The sequence below is a fragment of the Ammospiza nelsoni genome, chromosome 30, assembly GCF_027579445.1.
Source record: "Ammospiza nelsoni isolate bAmmNel1 chromosome 30, bAmmNel1.pri, whole genome shotgun sequence".
NCBI lineage: Eukaryota > Metazoa > Chordata > Aves > Passeriformes > Passerellidae > Ammospiza > Ammospiza nelsoni.
In genome coordinates this window covers 3,232,911-3,256,479 of record NC_080662.1, presented here as the reverse complement: position 1 = coordinate 3,256,479, position 23,569 = coordinate 3,232,911, and the positions used below count along the sequence as shown (strand labels likewise).

Genomic DNA, 23,569 nt, shown 5'->3' with positions numbered 1-23,569 from the left:
CTGGACTGGCCAAGAAACAATTCAGGCTGGAAGTCAGTGGAAGGTTTCTGACCACTGGGGTGGTCAGATCATGGAACAGAAATTGGATGATTTTTTAAAAAACAGATCTGTTTGTTGTCTGCTTATATTTGGGCTGCTTTTTGCAGTGGTGGTGAAAAGCACATCTTTGGTGTGGTGCCAGACAAGAGGCAAATTTCCGAGTTTTCACTCATGGCACAGATTTCTATGATGGGTACTGGGGGAACAAAGAGATGCCCAGCCACTCCTGCAGCCCTGGGCTGATGAAAGCTGCAGCTGCCAAGGCAGTAAGGATGTGCATATCATGTCCTTGCCTTGGTGTGATTACTTCCAGGGGAAAAGCCTCTTGGAAAGCAGAAATATTCTAAGCTGTCTCCCTTTGCAAAGGGGAGAGGGTGGGCAGCGTTTTGCCGCAGGGATGTTGTTCTGGGTGAGCTCTTGGCTTTGTGCAGTGTGTGCACAGCTCAGGCAGCTGAGAGGTCTCTGCTGACTTCAGGAGAGCTGGGCTGCCTTTCCCAGTGTGAATCTGGTTCCTTAGGTGGTGCAAAACCAGTAAATCTTGGCTGCTGTGTCTGTGTGGGGGCAAAGCAAAGCTTTGTTCTGCCCTGGGGGAGAGTGGATCCCAGGCGCTCTCTCATCCCAGCTGTGACTTAGAGCAGCCCTGATCGTCACCATAAAGTTAAAAAAAAAAGCTACTGGGATTTCTCTGCTGATAATTGAAACAACTTTTTATTTTTCTGGAGGTTTAATGTAGATTCAAGCCGGACCCTCTCCTCCTTCCCAGCAATGCTTCCCAGTTTGTGACCCCAAAATCACACAGGCTTTTCCTGTTCTCACAGTTCAGTATTGGAGATGCTGACTTGCTTTTTTTTTTTTATTTCACTGTGTCTTTTGAAGAACTCAGAGACTCCATGTGCTCAAGTAAAAACCAGGAGCACTGAGCCTTCGGATCCAGGTCCCTTGTATCACCCACTGAGGCTGTCCTGCAGCTGCAGCTGCCTGTGAATCCAGTTGCTGCTGGATTTGGTGTGAGGATCAAACTAAGCAGGTGCCAGAGGCAGCAGGACCTTCTCAATGTCAGAGAGATCTCTCCAACCACAAATTGTTGGTCCTGCTTCCTCCAGTCCTCTGGAAGGTGCTCCTGGTTGGGATGTGTAACACCAACAGCTGTAGTAAACAGGTTGTAATAACAACTCATTTTCCTTCAGCTGCTGCTCCATAATCGACTTCCGTGCTGCATTCTCTAGAAACCACTGAGAAATTGCAAACTTAGAAATACTTTAAGGGAAAAGAGGATGCGTTGATTTTGCAGCAGCCTCTGCACAGCTGTGCTTGTGCTTCTGCACTTTGTCCAGCCTTTTGTCTCTGCCCGGTCACACGTAGGATGGCCTTGGGACAGCCCATGCTCCAAAGGACAAGTCTGGACTCTTCAGATTTTCAGTCTTCGATATTGTTTATTATTTCTTATCTACAAAATTTTCTTCCAGCCTGACAGAGGTCTGACCAGCAAGGCAGCCAAGGGCACTCTGACCTCCCACTGGGCGGTCGTCTATTTTTATACTAAAAACTACATACATCATATTTACCTTTATTTCCCAATACCTTTCACCCATATTAGCAAGTGCACCTTCACCATGGACCAATCCCAAAGTGCCAACATCACCACAGAAAGTGGATGACAAGAAGAAGAAAGGACAAGACACGCCCTGATTCCTCCATCTTGTCTCCATATCCCCCCTGTACCAAAATCCTAAAATATGTATTTCCACCTTGTGAATACTTAATTCTTACATCATTTATCCCCAAGTGATTCTCTTGCCCTCAGACAGGTGGCACATCCCGTGCAGGGTCAAAATCCAACCACCAAGCACTCCTGGCAACATTCCAGGATTTCCGAGCCCCCCCAAGGGTTGTCTTGGTAACTCTGGACATCCGGAGCGATGTGCTGAGTTCCCACACTGCACCAGCAATTTACCAGTGCTTTGGTTGTCATTCCCAGTTGACCACGTGGTGCCCGAGCCTGGGACCAGTTTGCTGACGGCGTTTGACCAGTGGCGAGAGTGGGCAGACAGCAAATCCTGCTGTGACTACTCCCTGCACGTGGACATCACTGAGTGGCATAAAGGTGTCCAGGAGGAGATGGAAGCTCTAGTTAAAGATCATGGTAAGCCAGGGAAGCCTTGCCCCTCCTTGTTTTTCAGGATCCCCTATTACTTAGGGCTGTCTCTCATGCAGTATTTTCCTTTTATATCCCAATAAAGCTGTTTTAGGCCCATTCTGGCTCCTTGAGAAGGTTTGGGCAGTTGGGATTGCAGAGGGCTCAGGGGTTGGGGCACACTGGTGTTGCAGCACTGATTTTCCTGAGGTGAATCTCCTGCTTTTCCCACGCAGAGCAGCTCCTGTGTCCAGTGGAGGGTCCATCAGTGCCCTTGATGACACCTGCAGCCATTAAAGTGCTGTAAACAAGGGAAATAAGAGCCCCAGGAGGACCAATCCAGCTCTGGATGCTAAAAGTGAAGAGCTGAGTAAAACGACCTCATAGGTTTTCCCCCTCTTTATTTACCCTTGGCATTTCATCCTCAGGCTGGAGTAATTTTCCATCCTGATTGTAGTTTGAAAACCCAGCATTTTATGCCATAATGGGAGCTTCCCACATGTGCTAAAGGCTGTGGAGGAAAAGCCAGCTTAGGATCAGCCAGGGTCAGTTTGGACATGTCACAGACACAGATTTCCCATTGTTCTCTCTGGAGGGTGAGGGGGATCAGCCATGCAGGCCCAGTCTCTGATTTTGGGTGAGATACAGTTTTGCTTTTATTTTGTTACTCAACCTCCTACAGTGAATTTATGGAATTATTGCTGGCGGCTGATTTGGGGATTGTAGTCCATGGCTTTACTGCAATGTGCTCTCTTTCCCCAAGGTGTGAATTCCTTCTTGGTGTACATGGCCTTCAAAGATCGCTTTCAGCTCAGTGATTCTCAGGTAGGAAGGAAACTTTGTGTTTAATTTGTCACAAATTAGTGTTTAAGTTATAAGTTAAGATATCCTGGGATCTGACACTCTATCCTGGTTCCAATCTTTATGTGTGTAACAATACCTAAGATTGGCAACACCACCCATAGCTCTGCTGTGAAGATTATATTTTTAATTAAAAATAAAACCTAACCAACAGCAAACCCTGAAAGGCCTGGCTGAGGGAAGCAATGGTAAAACTCATTTTGAGAGGTTGGAGGTTTTTTCCCAGCTCTTTGGGGTAGAAGCAGTGGCAGTTCTTTGAATTGCTGCTTTATGCCTCTGCACAGGGCAGGACAGGGAGATTTCTGGGCTAATTATAATTATTCTGTTTAGAAGCTAAAGCTGATCCTGGTCCAGAAGTGTTTTTTTGGTGGTAGAATCACTGGGACCTTAGAAAGGAATTAATTGCTCTCCTGTTTGCTGTTCTGGTGGGCACATTTGGGCACATTTAGCTGTTCAGAGGAGCAGTTTATGTTTCTGAAGGCGTGGGAGGAGAGGAATGCCTGGGAGTGTTGGTGTGTGAGTTATCTCTGAGGGCTCTGGAAACATTGTGATGAGGGAACATTGATGGCGCCAGTTGGGGGTTACTGGACCTGAGCCCTCTCAGAGTGGCAGCTGGAGTGGGAAATCACACTGCTCCTACCTCCAGACACTGGATATCCATGGAGAACATGCCCCCAGCACTCAGATATAAGGGATGTTTTTCGTGCCAGGCACCAGTAAATGAGACATCAAACAGGTACAACTCTGCAAGTGCTTTAAAATCATCCAGCTGTGGGGCTTGAGTTGTTGCTGTTTCTTCCTCCCGTACTCCAAACCTGCCACTGGATAATCCTTCTTTGCCACATCAGCAGCATCCAGCTGTAGAATTGGGAAATCCAGTGATAGGCATGAAAATTATTTGCTTCTCTCCAGCAAACCACATTTTATATTGCTTAGTGCTTGTCTTTCTCTTTTCTCCTCTGCAAAATTGTGTTTTCTCTGTGGATCTGGGTTGTGGCCTCACCAGCCGGTGTGTTCCTGGTGTGATGTGTGTTCTCTGTCCCCCAGATTTATGAGGTCCTGAGTGTGATCCGGGACATTGGCGCCACAGCCCAAGTGCACGCTGAGAACGGTGACATCATTGCTGAGGTATGGCCTGTTTATTCTCTGAGTTATTGGCTTCAAACGCTGGGAGGGGTTTAAATTCTGGCTCCTCCTTTGCAAACTCAGAGCCACCCAAGCTTTTGAGAGAATGGCAAAAGCTTGGGTGGGAGCTGGGGTTGTTCAGCCTGGAGAAAAGGAGACTCAGAGGTGACTTCACTCTCTTCAGCTTCCTGAAGGGTGCCTGTGGTGAGCTGGGGGTCGGTCTTTTTCTCTGGGCAACAACAGACAGAACATGAGGACACAGTCTCAATTGTGCCAAGGGAGATACAGGTTAGAATTAAGGAGGAAGTTTTTTACAGAAAGAGCGGTGAAATACAGGAATCATCCACCCACGGAGGTGGTGGAGTCACCATCCCTCGATGTGTTTAAAAAAAGACTGGATGTGGCGCTTGGTGCCATGATCTAGTTGAGGTATTAGAACATGGGCTGGACTCTGTGATCTTAAAGGTCTCTTCCAACCTAGAAATTCTGTGATTCTGTGCATGGTTGTACCAAGGGTGTGAGTGGGGCTGTGCAGCAGTTTTTAACCCCTTTGACACTGATAAAATAGGGTTTTGTGGCAGCTTACAGTTTGGGGTGGATATTGGGCATCTCTGCCTCTCTCCCCAAAAGTGAAAAGCTGGGTGTGACTGTCACTGTGTGGAACAAATTGTTCTGCAGGGCATAAGAAGAGGGGGAGTGGGAAGGGATGTAGCTTCATACAGTACATGGGGTGCTGATGTTTGGGGTCTGTTTATCCTTCAAACAGCAGCAAGGGAGAAATGTTAATAATGTATTCAATTTAATCTTATCTCCAGCTCATTTTGTACACTGTGTCTCAAGCACCCAGAGGATTTCTGTGTTCTTTGACTGGGCAAGAGCCTGCTCCAGTCCTTGAGCCCAGTTGCAGGATGATTTTTTCCACGAGTTATCATTTTGCCACATCTTAAAGATGATTTTATAGACACAAATTAGTGCTGAAAGTCGAGGGGCTATGAGCCCAGTGTGAAGAGAATCCAAATAAAAAGTTTCCTTGACCTCCTGTGAACAAATCAGCAAGGTTTTGTGAGCTCTGGTTATTCTCAGCAAGGGGAGTTGGACAGGACTTTCTTGCAGGGCCCTTATGCAAAGCCTCATGTGATTTTTAGCCAGCACAGATGCTCAGGATCTCACTCATGCCCCTTTCCAATAGCTGTGTGTACTGCAAGAAAAATTCCCTGTTGCTTTAAATCTCATCCGTGCTCTTTTTTCTTCTCTGCCTTAGGAGCAGCAAAGGATCCTGGAGCTGGGGATCACAGGCCCTGAAGGGCATGTGTTGAGCAGACCTGAAGAGGTGAGAACTCCCCTGCCTTTGCATTTACCCCCCCCCCCAATTTTGTAATATCTCTCCATTGCCATTAAATGCTTCGTGTTGGGGTGAATGTGGCTGGAAACAGGATTTTTATGCATTTGGGGTTATGTTGGTGGAATTCTGCTATTGTCCTTTCTAGGTCTGGTGTCTTGGGCTTCTCTCTTGGTCATTATTTTGTCAGACTTCCAGTGAATCAGCAGAATTTTTAAATATATGCCCAAATGTTAACATTGTTTTATGTACTTCCATAGCTTCCATTACTGTGATATTTGATATTTTGATGAAATTTTACCAATGGTGTGGGTTTTTTTACAGCAATGGATGAAGTGGTTTGCTGGAGGCACAGAAAATATGTACCAGAGAGAGGAGGTCATGCTCAGGCCTTAGCGCAGCACTTTAATATAGTTACCCTTCATATTTCCCCATGGATTTCTCCAGGGATGAGCACTCCAGTCCCTCTAAGCCTTTGAAATAAATCCCAGAAGTTTTAAAGAGCCTTAAAACTTTTCCTTTGAGGTTGTTTCCCATTGCATTCTTCACTCACAGTCCTTCACTGTCTCTAAGCCGGACGCCTCACCATGGCATTCCAGGTTTGTGGGGTTCATCTGTTCTGTGCAAGCAGCTCTTTTTGTTCCTCCAACATCCTGGGGCTTTGCTGCCTTCCAGATGTGGCAGCTGGGAGCTGGGGCTGTGAGATCATCCACACATGCCCCTCATGCTCACTCTGCATTTCCTCCCCTGGATTCTGACAAACAGCATCCAGAGGCAGTTCAGTGGGAACATAAATCATTCTGTTGCCTAGAGAAAAAAAAAAAACAAGCTCCACTTGTAAGTGAATTAACACAGAATCTGTGTGTGGCTCCCAGAGCTGGAATCTTTTGCTTCCTGAAATTGTGAGCACTTTGCACTGAGCTTTCCAGTCAGTCATCCAATTTGTGATTTTTTTAACATATTTTTTGGCCTGCCAACATTCTTTTTTGGGAACAGATGCTGGTGTGACACTTCACGGAGTTCAATTTGTGTTGTGTTCAAGGGAATGCTGCTCTTACCTTAAAGGATCTGGACATCAAACCAGCCAAGTTGTGTCTGGCTGTTTAAGAGCTCATCCTTCATGGAGCAGGAGCTTTAAAGTGTGAGTTGTGTGGTTCCCAGGCATGGATGGATTGTTAGTCTGTGCAGGACTGTGCTCTACCTCAGTGCAGGGAGGAAAAAGGCAGCCTGAGGACGCGTGGCTGCTGCAGATGAGGCTCAGTGAAGCCTCTCCCTGATGTCATATGGGGCAGCCTCTGTGCAGCTGAACTCAGCTGTGCTCTGCCCAGGCTTGGGAAGCATTTGGTCCAACATTCTCCGCCTTGAAAGTCATAGGAAGCAGAGCAGGAAACGATGTCATCTGCTTCCCTCCTCCCCCTCTCTGCTTTAAAAACATCCAGCTCCCCTTGGGCTGGCTGCTGAAAGAGGCCAGTTTCCAAGGGTGGCAGCAGATCCCTAATTCCTGTTGACTTCAGTGAAGGGGATGTTTGTTGTGTCTCTCTGGGGTGCGGTTGACACTAGAATTGGTTTTCCTGCTGTCCTTCAGGGAATGCAAAGCCCATCCTAAGGATGGTTGGCATCTGACTGGACAGCTCTGTCATTCAGTGCTCCATCTACAGCAAACCAGCAGGACTTGCTGAGCAAATCTAAAACATTTATTAACTCAAAACTCCTGCTCCTTTCAGGTAGAATATATCAGAGTGAAGCATTCAGGGGCTGGCCACATGCACTTGTGTCTTGGAGTACACACATCTGAATTCCCAGGCTGGCAGGAGGCTCAAATTGAGGCTTAAGTTTCACTGCTGACTCAGGGGTTTAGCTTTGCTCACCTCAGTGTTCAGCACATTATTCCAGCCACAAAACAGGGCCTGAGTTAAGACAGCACCATCCCAAGTCAGCCTCACCCATCACTTTCTGGAAAACTCTCCCCCTCACAGCTCAGTTCATTCTGTGATGACTTTTCAAGCAATCCATCATTTTTTTGTTTTTATTTCAGCCACAAAAATGCTGGAAGCACAAGCAGTTGTAATGCTCCAGGAAATGTCTGTCTTCTTTTTTGGTTTGTTTTGTTTTTTTTTTTTTTCCAAGAGAACTGCTGTGCTAGGGCTTCTAATGCATCCTGGTAATTGCAAACATTCTGCTTTGGACTACTTGTTGGGTTATTGTTATATGCCTGTCACCATAGCATCTGGGCACAAGGCAGGAATTCAGCAGTCTTGTTCAGAAAATACTCTCCTGCTGCTTCACAGTTGCTCAAATGCCTTCTGCCCAAAAGTCTGGAGGTGTGTGTTGTTTCATCTCTGCTTTGCCTGATGGGAAACGGAGGCACGGAGTGGAAATGTGGTTCCCAGGTGCTGCAGAGGCAGAGCTGTGCACAGACCCGCTCTAGTGGGGAGTTTGCAAAGGGAGGCCATGGCCTGGAAGCTCTGGCCTGTCTGAGTCCTCCCCTTGTCTCTCAGGAGGGACAACGGGCTTTTCTTGGCTCTTCCTTTCAGCCTTTGTGAGTGCTGCTGGCTGTGACACTTTGGGTCCAACATCCTGGAACAAAACCCTCCGTCACAGCCTTTCCCGTGTGTCTGGAGCATCTGGGCGAGAAAATACCCCCTTGTGAGCATCCCCTGCTGGGGCTGTGACCACCCTGCTGACTCTGGGGGGCTGGTTTTCTGTAAAAACTCCTGGCTGTTGTTTTCCTGGGGCATTCTGGCTGCACACAGGGCATGAGTGCAAGTGGTGGCATTGCTGGCATGAGTCGAGCTGTTCAGGACACTTGGACATCAGCCTGGCCATGGTTCCCTAAGCTGGTGGTTCTTTTCCTCCAAGCACAGTGTTGAGAGCCAGCAGTGACAGAATCCCAGAGTGATTTGGGTTGGAAAGGACCTCAAAGCCCCTCAATCCCACTCCTGCCATGGGCAGGGACACCTTCCACTATTCCGGGATGCTCCGAGCCCCATCCAGCCTGGCCTTGGAGACTGCCAGGAATGGGACACATTCCTGCAACCTGCCTGGGCAATGTATTCTGGGGCAGGTGATGATGATTTGAGGCACTTGGGCTGTGATCAGTCACTGCAGGGCAGATTATCACAAGTGCTAAGTGTGTGTCAATGCCACCAGAGTCCATGGAAGAGGTTCTGGGAGCCTGTTGCATTGGGGAATCTGGTGGGGGATTGCTCTGGGTTTGTTTCCTCTGTTGTTCACTTGGAAAATGTCTGTGGCATTGCTGGCAGCAGGCACAGTGAGCATCACCCAGCTGCTCAATCTGTCCCTGGATCCTTTGATTGGGATGTGTGATCCATAAAGTCAGAGTGATGCCCTGAGGCTGCAGTTACAACATGACCCTCAGTTTGGCTGAGGTTAATTCTCTGTACACATGCAAGGAAGAGCAGTTGATTTATGGGGTGGTTCACACTCTCTCAGATCCCAAGCCAGAGATTGTAGTGGAGAGTACAATTTAGGATGCTTGTTTGCAAATGTGGTTTACCAGAGTATGTGGTACAGCATCTCCCTTCTGCGTGGGCTGGAGCAGGAGCAGGTCTGTTGAGTCAACATTTAGTTGCTTATTTTTTTGTAGTTTAAAGAAGGGGCTTAATCATTCTGACCCTGGGCACTTGGAGTGTTGTTTTAGTTCAGGCAGAGGGGCTCTGAAGTGGCCTGGGAGGAAAGGTAGTAATGAGAGGGAACTGCAGCTTGATGTCATTTAACTGCTGTGATTACACTGTGCCTTTTCAGGCACAGAGGTGGGAAATACCTTGTCACTCCTTGTTTTCTGGGAGAGCAGGGTGTGTGACTTCTGAGGATGAGTGGGGTGCTGTTGGGTGTCCCTGACCTGCCGCCTCTGTTTCTCAGGTGGAGGCAGAGGCTGTGAACCGGGCAATAACCATTGCCAACCAGACCAACTGCCCCCTGTACATCACCAAGGTGATGAGCAAAAGTGCTGCTGATGTCATTGCTCAAGCCAGGAAAAAGGGTAAGTTATTTCCTCCTTAGCTCATGCACCTCTGCCAACATCAGCTTCATCCCTACAGGAAAGGTTTCTTTTTCATTTCCAGCACATGAGGATTCAGTGGTTGGGTCAGAGCCAGGAGCTGCTTGTTCTGCTCAGTCCTGAGCTTGTCTATTCACACTCATCCTCCCCCACCAAGCCATGTGCCTTCATGATATCACAGAGTCATTCCATGCTCTGCCCATGTGGTGAATTCCCCCAGAGACTGCAACTGGGTCCTCCTTCCAGCTGCTATGGTTTTCCCTTGGTGCATTCTGCTGCGCTTCCTGGGGTCAGCAGTGATTCCTGCTGGAGTTCTTGACTCACAAGCTCTGTTGTATATAGCTGGAGTAGCCAAAAAGGCTCACCAGTTGTAGCTGTTGGGCTGTACTTCTTGTTTGTGGAATAGGCTTTTCATGTGGTGTAACTCATAGCCTGACATCCATGCAGGGATGAGAATCAGCAGGCTGGGTTAGGTTTGAGAATTGTGACTGCCTCTGATAACTCTGCTTGGGGATGCTGCAAGAAGCAAGACTTAGACCCCTGTGGATGCTGCTGCTCATGTCTCCTCTCTGACTGAGGCTTGTGAGGGAGCTGAACTGCTCTGAGGGATGCAGGAGCTTCCCCCAAGCCCTTCCCCTGTTGCCTGGCCCTCAAGGAGTCAGGATTGCCCACAGAGTGAGTGCTGTCTGCTGCTTTATCCTGTGACTAAACCTTTCACTTCTATTTAAAGCTGCTCTGGTTGGGTGAGTAACCAGGAGGGATGATTTACCCCCTTCTTTCCTCACAAGGCTTGGATTTAATTTTCTGCAGCCTAAATAAGCCTGGATGGGTATACAAATTACATCACTTTCCATCTGGGTGTTTGATGTGAGAGGAGCTGATTTCCAGCAAACAGATTGGTGTTTGTGCATAAGCTCGGGAGTATTTTGGTCCCGTGGTTCCTGTGAAAGGAATTGGTGAGGAGGACTGATTTTCAGGGCTGTCTGTGAAAGCAGCTCAAGCTGTTTGGAATGAATCTTTGTCTCCCAGCTCCATCAGAGGGGATCATTCTGAAGGAAGATGCATTGACCAAATGTGGCAGTAATGTGGCTGCATGCTGCATCCCCCCAGGAAAGAACTTGATGTCGTAGTGCAGTTGTATCCTGAGAGCCAGGGAAGTCTCTCTTCTCTTTTCCAGATAAAAATATTGAAGGCATGTGCCCCACAAAGGTGGAGCATCAATAGAAACATCTTCTTGCTGCACTCAGTGTCCTGAGACCACCACTTGAAAGTGGGGCTTTGGGATGAGGGACCACACACCTGGATCACAGAAAGCCATAAAGCACAACTTGGCTTGTGTGGATGTTACCCTGCCTGTGAAAGGCGCTGGGATTGTCCCAGATGAATGATCAACAGGGATCGCTTCACTCAACCTCCTGAGTGAGCCAAAACATGCAGTTTTCATTCAAAATGTGTTTTCTCCTTATAAAGAGAATTTGGGGTATAAACAGTGCCCCATCCTCTGTTCCTTTTATTCAAATAACTCAAGTTCAATGCTGTGCAGTAACCCAGAAGGGCCACACGCACTGGTCTTGCCCTCCCAAACAATAGAGGAAATATAACCAAAGACTATCCAAGGCAAAAACAATCAATCCAAGGATTGACTTGCTAAATGGCAAAGAACAGACATTATATAAAGCCAGATGTTCCCAGTGGCTTTTGTATGGAGGAGATTCCCTGCAGACTCCATCGCTGGCAGATTGGGGCCTGAAAACATCACTCCCTGCAGAACAATATTGCCAGTGTGCTGGACCACAAGAGGCCTCCCATTAATAGCCAGCATGTGTTTGGCTTTGTTTTGTTTTCAGAACCCTATTAGAGGCCAGTGATGTCAGGGAGCTTCTTCTTTTGCTCCTGGAAGCTCTCTAGCAAAGGCTGTTCCTGGACCTCCTGCGTCAGCAGGGTCCTGGGAGCAGCATGGAGCCAGTTAATCATCATCCTGCCTCAGCTAGGAGGCTCTTTCCAGCTGTCTTGAGCCCCCAGAGATGTAACAGTAGCTCTGGCAATATAGTGAAAGAAATATTCTGTCTTTTCATTCTGCATGGTGAGGTGTGAGACCCTGCTGACCAGCTCTGGTTGTCCCTCTGCCCATCTTTCCTGACAGAAATATTTAGGGTTGGCATCTCAGCTGCCCACATCTTTGGTAGGCAGATCCAAACCCGTGAAGTGCTTGGGGAGGCAGATGGGTGGGCACAGAGCAGATTTTGGTGAGGTTGCATTTGGTAAGCAGATCCCTGGGACTGCCAGCTTGTGCTGCTTTTGAAGTTGCAGCATGTGCTTGGTGTGCAGATGGTGCTGGTGCATTCCAGCTTGCAGAGTATCCTGGCCTTAAGGATCTGCTGTTCCTTCATGTGGTTCCAAAAATGTTAATGAGGAGGAAAGATGCACTGGTGGTGAGCGCACTGGACAGAGTCAGGAGATGCAGTTCCATTTCCCAGTTCTGCCACAGATTTGCTGTGTGCCTTGGGGGGATCACAGAGTTCCCTTGCATTGCATTTGTGAACCAGGAACTCTGATATTTCCCCTGTGATGGGTTTTCTTTGTATGTGGAAAAACTTTCCTGCTAGGAGTTTTCTCTCACCTGGTCTATGCATAGACCCTACTCCAAGAAACCTGGCCTTGTTAGAAGGTCTTTAATTCAAACTATAATTTATAAAAACTCTTTTTAAAATCCTTTTTCTTGCACATCTCTTCTAGATCAGACTGAATCTCCTCACTCCCTTGCAGTTGCTCTCAGGTTCTTCCAAAGTTCTTGGCTCAGGATAAATAAATAATAAAATGAATATAAGCAATAAAATGAATCTTTACAGTAACCATTTCAAGACCAATTAATCAGTGCCAACCTCTGCAGTTGTGTGAAGGGTTGTGCCCATTTTGCTGCTCCCAGCTCTAGTCAGTAGCAATATCTTTATTTAGTGCTTCAGAGGAAGCATCAGGCAGCCCTGCAGCATGTGTCCTTTCCCAGGAGATGCTTTCTGCCAGGAAGCCAGGCTGGAAGTGCACATTCCTTGGCGTTCACAGAAGGTTTATGTGTGTCCCTGTCCCACAGGCACCGTGGTGTATGGAGAGCCCATCACAGCCAGCCTGGGCACCGATGGATCCCATTACTGGAGCAAGAACTGGGCAAAGGCAGCAGCTTTTGTTACATCCCCACCACTGAGTCCTGACCCGACCACTCCTGATTTTCTCAACTCACTACTGTCCTGGTGAGTGGAGCTTTCTGTGTTCAAACAACATGTGATTCATCACGAGGAAATGGGTGATAAAAGGGATGTTGCTGCCAACAAGCAAAAAGCTGTTTTACCTTCAGGAGCATTCTTGTTACCGTAAAATATCTTGAATACCTTTTGTTTTTCTTCCAGTGGAGACCTCCAAGTGACTGGCAGTGCCCACTGCACCTTCAACACTGCTCAGAAAGCTGTTGGGAAGGACAACTTCACCCTGATCCCTGAAGGAACCAATGGCACCGAGGAGAGGATGTCCATCATCTGGGATAAGGCTGTGGTAGGTCACACCTGTCATGGGTTTACATTTCAGCTGGACACTGAGAGTGAAGGAGCTGCAGGAATGTGTTACTTTCTTGTCATGGTCCTTCCACGTGGTGTTTTTAGCCCTGTGGAGATCCTTGGGAATCTGCTGCACTGCCAGCTCTTTGCTGGCTCATGCATTGACTCCTGTGCTGTCCCCCCAGGTGACTGGCAAGATGGACGAGAACCAGTTCGTGGCTGTGACCAGCACAAACGCAGCCAAAATCTTCAACCTGTACCCGCGCAAGGGCCGCATCGCCGTGGGCTCCGATGCCGACCTGGTCATCTGGGACCCTGACAGCATCAAAACAATCTCTGCCAAGACTCACAACATAGTAAGGATGTTCCCTACCGTTTACCTATGTCCTTTACCCCTCTCATCCTCAGTGCCAGGCTGTGCTGCTAGCAACGGGAGCTTGTGACAGCCCCGGGGTCATCTTCCCTGTGCCTGAAGCCCTGTCTGGTCTCACTGTGGAGCTCAGTTGTGTGAGCAGGATGAGTCCATCTGGAATCACATGGATTCCCCCTGGAGCAGAGAGCATATCTGCTCTTCCTGAGTGTTGGGTGCATAGATCTGAGCTCACAGAAAGCTCTTTAAATCCTCTAAAATACGCAAAGGCCTCGTAGGACAATGTGTTGTTTATGACATCCAGGCTTGCCAGTGGTGGGAATGGGAACTGCCCCTTTTCACTGAAGTTTTATCAGCTCACGGACACTTTTTCTGGAAATCTGGCCCAGATCCAGGGTCTGAGTGGATTTATACCACCTACTGATCTGGCACATGTGTGTGGAGTCAGGATTTTCCTGGTGGTGACCCCCAAATTAATTGGCAAAGGGCAGTACCCAAAACAACCAGACCTTCCCCTCAGCTCTTCTGCAGCTTGTCGCTGTTAGCTTCTGCAGTGGTAGCACTCTTAGGGACACTTTTGCTGAGTCCCATGCCTTACACCTGGCCCCTGCAGTTATCAAGCTGTCTCAGCCTGTGGGAATCTGCAGAATGGTTCCAGTGCAGGGGCCTGGCTAAAGTCTCTCCGTGACATTCAAGCCCTGTCTCAGAGAAAGCAGCCACTGTTTGCATTTGTTGACAACTTGTTTCGCTGCTGACTATGAACGTATGGAATCTTTCCCTGGAAAAAGAAAAAACTGCTTGTTCTTTTTCCCCATGAATGCTTTCATTCACTCTGGAGCTGAAGGAGCAAAATTTTCTTCCACACTTGGATCCCTGGGCACATTCACAAGGAAACATCATTTTTTTAAAGGTTTGGTTCACTTCCCTGTGACTTAACTCTTTGTCAAAATTGGTCACAGATGGTTTCGCTTCATCTTGCCTCTGCTTAGGCTTCTGACAGAGGAATTCCAGGAGTCTGGTCACTTCAGTCACCTCAGAGGTGCTTCCAGACTCCTTCCAATCTGGAGAGGAATGACTTTAGAAGACAGAACCCAACAACTCACTGCTTTTAGGTGTCAGAATTCATGGTCTGAACCTGGGCATGTACTTACGCATAGCTCAGAGAGCTGGAAGTAGTTTGGGTGGAGTGCTTGAAAGTAATTTCTATTTAGTGGCTGTTGTCTTTGGGAAATGAACTGGGCTCTTTCAGTTTCCTGACACAGAACTCATAGACTTTCTCTTTTGTGGATATGCCCAAGTGCAGTCAGGATTGGTTCCACGATTTTGGCATGGATCTGGGCAAGACAAAGGAGAAGCAGCTCCATTCAGGAGTATTTTTGTCTGCTGAAAGCTGCACATCCCGCAAAACCCTGACAGTGTGTCAGAGGCCCTAGCACTCAGCTGTGGCTAAAGGCTGCACCCTTGAGCTGTGCCAAGAGCATTGAGGAGGAAGGGCTCTCATTCCCAAGAGTTTGAAAAGCTGAGCAATCACAGCTTGTTTGCTTACAAACACATCTCTGACCTCGTCCCCTGTCATTGCTTTGCCTGTTGTACCTGGCGTCACACCTGAAGCTACATCAGGAGGAATTTCTCCATGCAAAGGGTGATTAGACATTGGAAGGGGCTGCCCAGGGAGGTTTGGAGTCCCCATCCCTGGAGGTGTCCAAGGAAGGCAGTCTGGACATGGCACTCTGGGCCAGTGACAAAGTGGGAATCAGGCACAACTTGGACTCAGTGACCTTGGAGCTCTTTTCCAACCTTAATGATTCCCAAAGTCTGTAATTTTTTGGGTCTCACGATGCCTTGTGTTAGAGGAGAAACTGATACAAGTGATGCCCTTGGAGTCCAGATATCCTGGTTTGGCCAAGCAGAAAACAAAAGGCCCCTTGACAGGCGCAGGGACACCCTCTGATTATGTGGCCTTGGACGATTGCTACTTTTTTAAATGTTTGAGCAACTTACGGATATTTTCCAAGAATTCGCACTGCTCTTGCCACTCTCTGGCAAGGAAGCGTCAGGAGCTGGAGAGGGAGGTGGTGTTGTTCTTGGAAGCAGCCTAATCCATAAGCTCCCGACCCAGCCTCCTTTACCACCCCAGTTCTTTTCAGGCTGGACCTGGTTCAGACTTGGTTTAACCACTGCTCTGGCTAATTGCAAAGCTGCACTCAGGCCTCCCATACTTATAACACACTTCAAGGGCAAACTCCATCATTAACTCGGTAAAAAAGACCTGCATTTGACTCAGAGATGGTCACTAGAGTAACAGTCCCCAAATGACATGGTTGCAGTGCATCTCATTCCAGGATGTTTCACATTTGCAGTGATTTCTTTCAAACTTGCCTTTTTTCCATGGTGTGATGTTTCCAATCCAGTTAATTGAGGATGAGTAATCCCATTAAAATAAAATAAGATTTTCCTGGTCCCTGATCCATCAACCAAAACACTGGTTTAAGATACAGATTTTTCAGAATTATTCTTTTTAGTAGGAAACTCACATAAAGCTTTCTGTGGCTCCTAAATCTGCCCCCAGCTCAACAGACATAGGTGCCTAAATATATTTAAACAGGGAGGCTCTCATTTGAAATTGTTTTTTCTCAGAGAAGAGAAAAAACAATTTCTTCCTCAGAGAAGCTGTGGCTGGAAGTGTCAAAGGGCAGGTTGCATGCCACTTGGAGCAACTGGATGTAGTGGAAAGGGTCCCAACCCATGGCAAGGGGTGGAATGGGATAAACTTACAGCCCAAACCATTCTGGGATTCTTTATGAACCTTATTTCAGTGGAAATTTTGCATTAATAAAGCCCTAAAGTTAGACTGATAATTTATAGCAGCCTTTATTAAATCACAGCATATACAGCTCAGGTAAACACCGTTGAGTTTGCTTCCATCTGTCCTTAAAATTTTGGCAATTAGCATGGCCAGTGATTGCTAATTAAAGCCCAGTAGACTCTGCTGGGTGAATATGTTTGCCTTATGTGCTGGTTTTCTCATTGCAGTCTCTGGAGTACAATATCTTTGAGGGCATGGAGTGCCGTGGGTCTCCCCTGGTGGTGATCAGCCAGGGCAAGATCGTGCTGGAGGATGGGAATCTCCACGTCACGGAGGGCTCTGGGAGGTACATCCCCAGGAAACCCTTCCCTGACTTTGTGTACAAGCGAATCAAAGCAAGGAGCAGGGTGAGTGTCAATGCCTGGCTGCACATTTGTTCTCTCCCTCTGACAACACCGAGTTAAAGTGGCTGGAAAACAGATGCTGTCCCCTGGCTCAGGCCACACTGCTGTTTCCTGGATGGGAGCCACATTTATCTCATTCCTCTTTCATTTTTGCTGTTCACTCAAGTCATTACAGGAATATACTTTGGATTGAGCTTGGGTTTTCTGCAGGTTTTAATTTTTCTCTCTCTGAGGAGGGCCAAACTGAGTATGTGTCCAGGAACCCTTGAATTTTGCCATTTTGTCAAACTACCCAGAACCCACCAGGTTTCTCCTGTCACAGAGGTCCCAGGAAAAGTTATCATTAGCATTTATATATCAAAGCTCTCAGCAGCAATTTAGAATTGTAATTTCTACAGATATGTTATGCTGCTTTCCCTTCTGCCAGATACGATCAGATGCTCTTGTCTGGTGACTAGTGAGTCACAGGCACAGCCTACAGACTGCTTAAGAGGAACAATGTTCTATTTTTAAGAGGCTAAAATAGTTGGAAAATGATTCTCTAAAATGCACTCATTCAAAACTGAACCTGTCTTTTGATATGCCTGAATTTGCCTGACAAGGGAGATGACACTGAACTCAGTTGCTGAGAATTGAAGGAGCTTATTTATAGATGAAATTATTTCTGGGGAGAAATTATTTTGCTGTTTGAAGTGTTGCCTTCTGCTGGACAACTCCTGACCTTTGTTGGTTCTGCTGGGCGCAAGTGATCCTCCCACTCCTTGCAAATCATCTTTCTTTGATTGTTCTTTTGAAGAAATTTTTCTTTTGAAGAAATTGCAAGTTATCAAAATTACAACCTGGCATAATTTAGCCCCATGGAGAACAGCTCCCTGTTCCTGGGGTCAGGAACTGTGTCCTCCCACAGAAATATATGTCTGACCTATAAATCCAATTGGGCAGCATCTCAACTGGAATAATTGCATTTATCCCAATCTGCAGCTCCAGGGGTGGCCATTGAAGCCAGCCTGGCTCCTCTGGGCTGCCCTGCTGGTCTCAGCACTGCTTGGCTTTTTGGGGATGAGTAATAAGGTGCATTTGAGACCTGTCAGGAGCCTTTAATCCAGGGGCACATAGGTTGGGATCATTAAAGGACAGCACCTTTGGGGCAGGGGACAGACTGGCTGGAGCCACAGCACATTCCATGTCACATACTAATTAGTAGGCATCTTGTCCTGCACAGAAATCTAGAGTCAGAGTAGGAACCTATGCTCTTCCCAACTCACAGTATTGCACAGCAAGGATGATCCAAAAGTGGGGGTTTTTAGGAGTGCAGAGCAGCCAAGTCCATATTGCCAAGGAGCCTTGGGTGCCCACGGACTCAGGGAACCTCAGCTCTCCATCATGGAAGGTGTTGAGCTGCACCAACATCTGTTTTAGCTTGTAGGAAAATAGTTGTTTGCTGCAAAACTGTTTGGGTTGGACAGAGACACAGACATGTTTATAAAGATAGATTTATATAGATATGGATATAGAATAGGAATAGATGTAGATGCAATACAGATAGAGATATAAACATATAGATATATAGATAGGATATAATAGAGATATAAAATAGATATAGATATAATGCAGATATGGAGCTACGTATTAAATAGAAATAGACATGATATAGATGTAGGTATAATACAGATATAAATATGTTACAGATATAAATACATAGATATATAGATATAGATATGGATATAATATAGATGTAAAATAGATATAGATAAAATCTAGATATAGATACAAGATAAATATAGATAGAGAGCAGCTCCTCAGGGATGAGTACAGAAGAGATGCTGTGTGCTTTCAAATTTTCTTACCAACAGGCAATCCCGAAATGTGTGTCACTGGCTGAGCCACATCTGAGCAGCTGAGGGCTGTGTCGTGGCTGTGTTTGAAGGCTGTGTTGTACTGTGTTTTGAGGCTGTGTTGTACTGTGTTTTAAGGCTGTGTTGTACTGTGTTTTAAGGCTGTGTTGTGGCTGTGTTTGAAGGCTGTGTTGTAGCTGTATTTTAAGGCTGTGTTGTAGCTGTGTTTGAAGGCTGTGTTGTAGCTGTATTTTAAGGCTGTGTTGTAGCTGTGTTTGAAGGCTGTGTTGTGGCTGTGTTTGAAGGCTGTGTTGTACTGTGTTTTAAGGCTGTGTTGTGGCTGTGTTTTGAGGCTGTGTTGTGGCTGTGTTTTGAGGCTGTGTTGTAGCTGTGTTTTGAGGCTGTGTTGTAGCTGTGTTTTGAGGCTGTGTTGTAGCTGTATTTTAAGGCTGTGTTGTGGCTGTATTTTAAGGCTGTGTTGTGGCTGTGTTAAGGCTGTGTTGTGGCTGTGTTTGAGGCAGTGTTGCCCTCTCTCCCTCAGCTGGCTGAGCTGCGGGGCGTGCCCCGAGGCCTCTACGACGGCCCAGTGTGTGAGGTGTCGGTGACACCCAAAACGGTCACACCAGCGTCCTCAGCCAAGACCTCTCCTGCCAAACAGCAGGCACCGCCCGTGAGGAACCTGCACCAGTCTGGGTTCAGCTTGTCTGGTATGTTATTTTGGGAATGATTGATTGTTGAGTGATTTATTGCACTGGAATCACGGCTGGTTTGTGCTCCCATGCTCTGAGTTCATTCTTCTGGGATAGGGATGGAATGAGAGAGGCTGTGGGGGGATTTCAGTTTTGAGCTTTTCCCTTTAGGGAGGAAGAAGAGTAGTACAGGAGCTGTCCTAAATTCCTGCTTCTTCTCATGATGTCACATGAATGCTCCAATGTATTCTGGGCTCAGTCCTTGGCTGGCTGTCTAGAGAGGGCAGATCATAGAATCCTGGAATAGTTTGGGTGGGAAGAGTCTTAAAGCCCATTCATTCCCACCCCCTGCCATGAGCAGAGACATCTTCCACTATCCCAGGTTGCTTCAAGCTGCATCCAGCCTGGCCTTTGACACTTAGAGGGATGGAGCAGTCACAGCTCCTCTGCAAATTTCACCCCAGCCCCTCACCACCCTCAGGGAGGAATTTCTTCCCAATATCTCATCTAACTGCCCTCCTTCAGCTTGAGACCATCCCAACTGTGTTTAGAAATGGGTATTTTCTGGTTTTAAGAGGCTTTAGCAAAAAACCCTTTTTTTTTTAAGATGACACAAGCTTCAGGAGAACTTTGCCAGCTGAGAGCAGCTCTGGATCTGGGATGTGGCAGATTTGATTTCTCAGCTGGTGCTTCAGTTGCAAGAAGGGCGGACTATAGAAAGGGATAGTAAAGCTGGCTAAGATAATCATTCATCCAGCTCTTACCTGTGCAGGACTGGGTGCTTCAGGTGCTCAGACCAGAACAGGTTTCAGCAGAATAAAGGCAGTGTGGGCCAGTGAAGGCTTTTCCTCCAAAGACAGAATCACAGAATGGTTTAGGCTGGAAAAGCCTTCTAAGAGCAAATCCAGTCATTAAGGCAGCATCAAAGTGCTACACCCACATGGATTTTAAACACTGGCAGAGTTGGTGACTCCTCCTCTCTCTCCTACAGGGGCACAGATCGATGACAACATCCCACGCCGCACGACCCAGCGCATCGTGGCCCCGCCGGGTGGCCGTGCCAACATCACCAGCTTGGGCTAAGGACCAAACCCTCCTGTGCCCACTGGGTACACCTTGGGGGGACTGGGGCACCTGGAGACCCTTTTTGATTCTTTTAGAGCCTGTGACAGTTACTGTGGGCACCCAGTGTGGGGAGGGGCTGAAGTAAACGCACCTCTTTCAGTCCCCTCAGGTTCCTTCCTCATCTTCACCAACCCCTCGCACTTCCCCCCCCTCAGCCCCTTACACATTTAAAGAAATAAACCGTGTTTTGACACCTCTGACATGAAAGAGTAAATGTAAAGAGGGTATTTGAGATACATGGTCTCTGTCCTATTCAGCATCTTTCTTTTAGTAAAGGAAGGATAAAGTGAATTTCCCAGGAGCTGCCTTCAAGACACACACACACAAAAAAAAGGAAAGAAGTAAAGATAAATGCATAGAAAAAGCTTTTTTTTTAATGTCAAGCAGAAGAGTAATTCAAGGGTTTTAAACTGGATATTCTGTAGGGTTCTGTGTTCCAACAGAATTAGCTAGGCAAGCACTAAGGACCAGGAATCCCAGCCTGTCTGTGGCCATTTTCCACCACCAGTGCTGAGGTCACTAGATGCTGCCAGGAGAGAGAAACAGGACTCAGCACTAGGAATGGTGGAGAACATCACCCCATCCAGTGGCTGAGCCAGAATCCTTGGGGACTTCTATTCTGTTCAGTTGGTTTTTCCTTGGTTTCTTTTTTTCTCCTGGATTTTGCTGCAAATTAGGTCCTTGAGGAAAATTTTTTTTTAATGTTTGTGTGTGTGTTTTCAATATGTTTGTATCATTGTGTTTATGAAGCCTTACCTGAGAACTGGGAATCTCCCTGTTCTTCCCAAACCTCATCCAAGTCACAGATTCCCACCAGTGTCGCTGCCACTGCCACCCTGGTACTTCAGGTGTCCCTTAGTTGCATTTTCCAGACATTTCTTGTCATGTAGCTGCAGTAAGGGCATGGAGCAGGTCCATAGGATCTTCAGTCCATCAGGTCTTGAGCTGGTGCAAACAGAGGAGCTGGACACCATCTGAACTGCTGGGATGGAGTATCTGGAAGAGATTGTAGCAGTTAGTTTTTCTTCTGTTCCTGAAGGTGGGCATGGACGGGCAGGGAGCTGTGGGCAAAGAGCAACACGTTGCTTGAAAGATTTTTGTAGCAGAAACTCCCTCCCTGGCCATCAAGGACAGGTTATTTAAAGCTTTGAGGGCTTATCTTTAGTTCTCAAAGGGCAGTCAGGGAATGTGTGCTGAGCACCTGTGGCAATTCCAGTCCAGGCCCAGCTGCTGTAACTGGGAGCTGGCTGGGTCCCCAGCAGCTGAGAATCTCTTGTACGAATGTCACGGCTATCCAGCCCTGCAGGAATCCTGCACAGGGGAAGGCCTGGCTGTTCCCCACCCAGCCTCACATGCCTAGGATTTGAGACACCATCAGTGGTCCTTAAAGGAATGCCTCAGCTTTGGGGCAGCCAGCAGGGTCTGGGTGTTTAACCACCCTCTGGGATCGAAGGTCTGGTAGCTCTGGGACTAGAGGCTTCTTGTTTTTGGGACATGGAGGATAAACCTGCGCCCTCAGATCCCCACTTATGCATAGCTGGAGGGCTCAGCAGTCCCAAGGACTTGTCTTAGCACAGAGCTTTTATTACCACAGTGTTGCCTCCACTGTCTGCCTGCCCTGGCACTTGGCTGCATCTTCTGCTCCCTCTTCTCTTTGTGCTTTGCCACCTCCATCAACCTTGTTTTTCCATAGTTGTATTTCTTAAATGGTGTTTACAGGTTCTTTTAGGAAAAAAAAAATATATATATATGAAGGCTTTCAAGAAATTAGTACCAAATTTGTTGTTATGAGGTATCAATGCTGGGATCTGCAGAGTGTCTGGAAGCTACTTAGCTACCCAAATCCTCCCAGCTGCAGCACCTAAACTCTTTAGGCCACTTTGAACACGAAAGTTAAGAAAAACTTTGCCATATTCCTCCACGTATTTTGCATTTAGGTTCAACTCCTGGGTCTTCTAGTTTTGCATAAAGAGTTTGCACTTTGTTTGTTAAGTAATCCATGAACTTAATATATATATTGCAGCTATTTTCATTTTTTAATTTTTTCTTTGTCACCTGTATGTTAAAATCAATTTGAACGAGTTGGGGAAAAAAAAAAAAGAATTGTGGATCTGTTTCAGTTCTACGAAACACTTGCGGCTCTTCAGTATTCACTTAAGTCTTCCTTTTTTTTTTCCTTCACTGACTCATGCTAACTTGTTAAATTTTAATTTGTTCTTGAAAAGGAAAGAAAAAAAATCACAAAAAAAAGTTTTTTGCAGGCTATGTAAGCATGTTTTTTCTGTGAGAACTCGTCCGCTTTGTGTCTGTTTAATGAATGTCATATGTAAATGCTAAAAAAAGATGATGACTTAATGAATTAATTAATTAACCGCAGTGACTTGAAGCTCTAAAAATAATAAAAGAAAAACGTAGGATTTAATACTAGCTGGATTTAACCCTTGGATTTGTGATTGTGAACCATGAGTGGAGGAGCTGTAAGTGCTAAAGCTGATCATGTGTGTAGACAAAGAGGAGTACTGATATTTGACCATTGTCTCAATGGCAAAAACAACCCCCCTATCCCAACCCCAAGTCTTGTGTTTTATTCCTTAAGAACTCTGTGTTATATTACCATGCGAACTCCTAATAAAGACAAAATGTTGTTGTTCCAGTAGGTGCACCTGTGTCTCAAGGCGCTGTGTGTTGTGTGTCGCTGTGTTCTGGGCTGTTGCCTTCAGCAGGGACAAACAGTCCTGAAAACCAGACAGGGGTGGGCTGATGTGGAGATGTGCAGGGGCGCAGCTGGAGAGGAACTCCCATGGTGATGGTAAAGATGAATTGATGGGCCACGGAGTCATTTCCTCTGGAGAAAGTGAGCTGCGACTGAGGGCACTTGGTTTAAAACAGCATTTGGCAAAGCAGAGGCAGTTGCCTGAAAAATCCTGGCTCTGCATTGCACGGATGGCTGCTGGAATGTGAGCAAAGGCCCCTAAAAGTATCATCATAGCTCTCAGCCCCTCAGTGTGGATGTGCTTGGACCTTCTGCCACCCAAGGAATGGGGAAAAAAGCAGAGTTGTAAATAGCAGCTGAGTGGGGAGATTTGGAGCTGGCTGGAACAACTCCAGTGGAACTTGGGGTGGTGGTGCTCGGGATTTACAGCAAAAACACCAGTGGAACTTGGGGTGGTGATGGTTGGATTTCACTGTCACAGGGATAAGCATCCCTGTCAGCTGCTCAGAATGTTGGATGTTGCATTCCTACACCCACCAGCTCAGCCCTCTGGGGGATCTTCA

At 46.9% G+C, this 23,569-nt stretch overlaps 1 protein-coding gene across 2 annotated transcripts in view; it reads left to right on the top strand.

The window, feature by feature from the left end:
• Positions 1-22,949, top strand: part of DPYSL2 (dihydropyrimidinase like 2) — a 54,187-nt gene extending 31,238 nt beyond the window's left edge. For both annotated transcript variants that reach the window (XM_059490959.1, XM_059490958.1), the window contains exons 4-14: positions 2,018-2,182; positions 2,937-2,998; positions 4,082-4,162; positions 5,421-5,489; positions 9,381-9,501; positions 12,608-12,764; positions 12,921-13,062; positions 13,250-13,420; positions 16,468-16,647; positions 19,021-19,186; positions 20,160-22,949. In XM_059490959.1, the coding sequence (XP_059346942.1) occupies positions 2,018-2,182; positions 2,937-2,998; positions 4,082-4,162; positions 5,421-5,489; positions 9,381-9,501; positions 12,608-12,764; positions 12,921-13,062; positions 13,250-13,420; positions 16,468-16,647; positions 19,021-19,186; positions 20,160-20,251 (1,406 nt within the window). In that variant the 3' untranslated portion in view covers positions 20,252-22,949. The remainder of the gene's footprint in view (positions 1-2,017; positions 2,183-2,936; positions 2,999-4,081; positions 4,163-5,420; positions 5,490-9,380; positions 9,502-12,607; positions 12,765-12,920; positions 13,063-13,249; positions 13,421-16,467; positions 16,648-19,020; positions 19,187-20,159) is intronic.
• Positions 22,950-23,569: the final 620 nt, after the last annotated feature.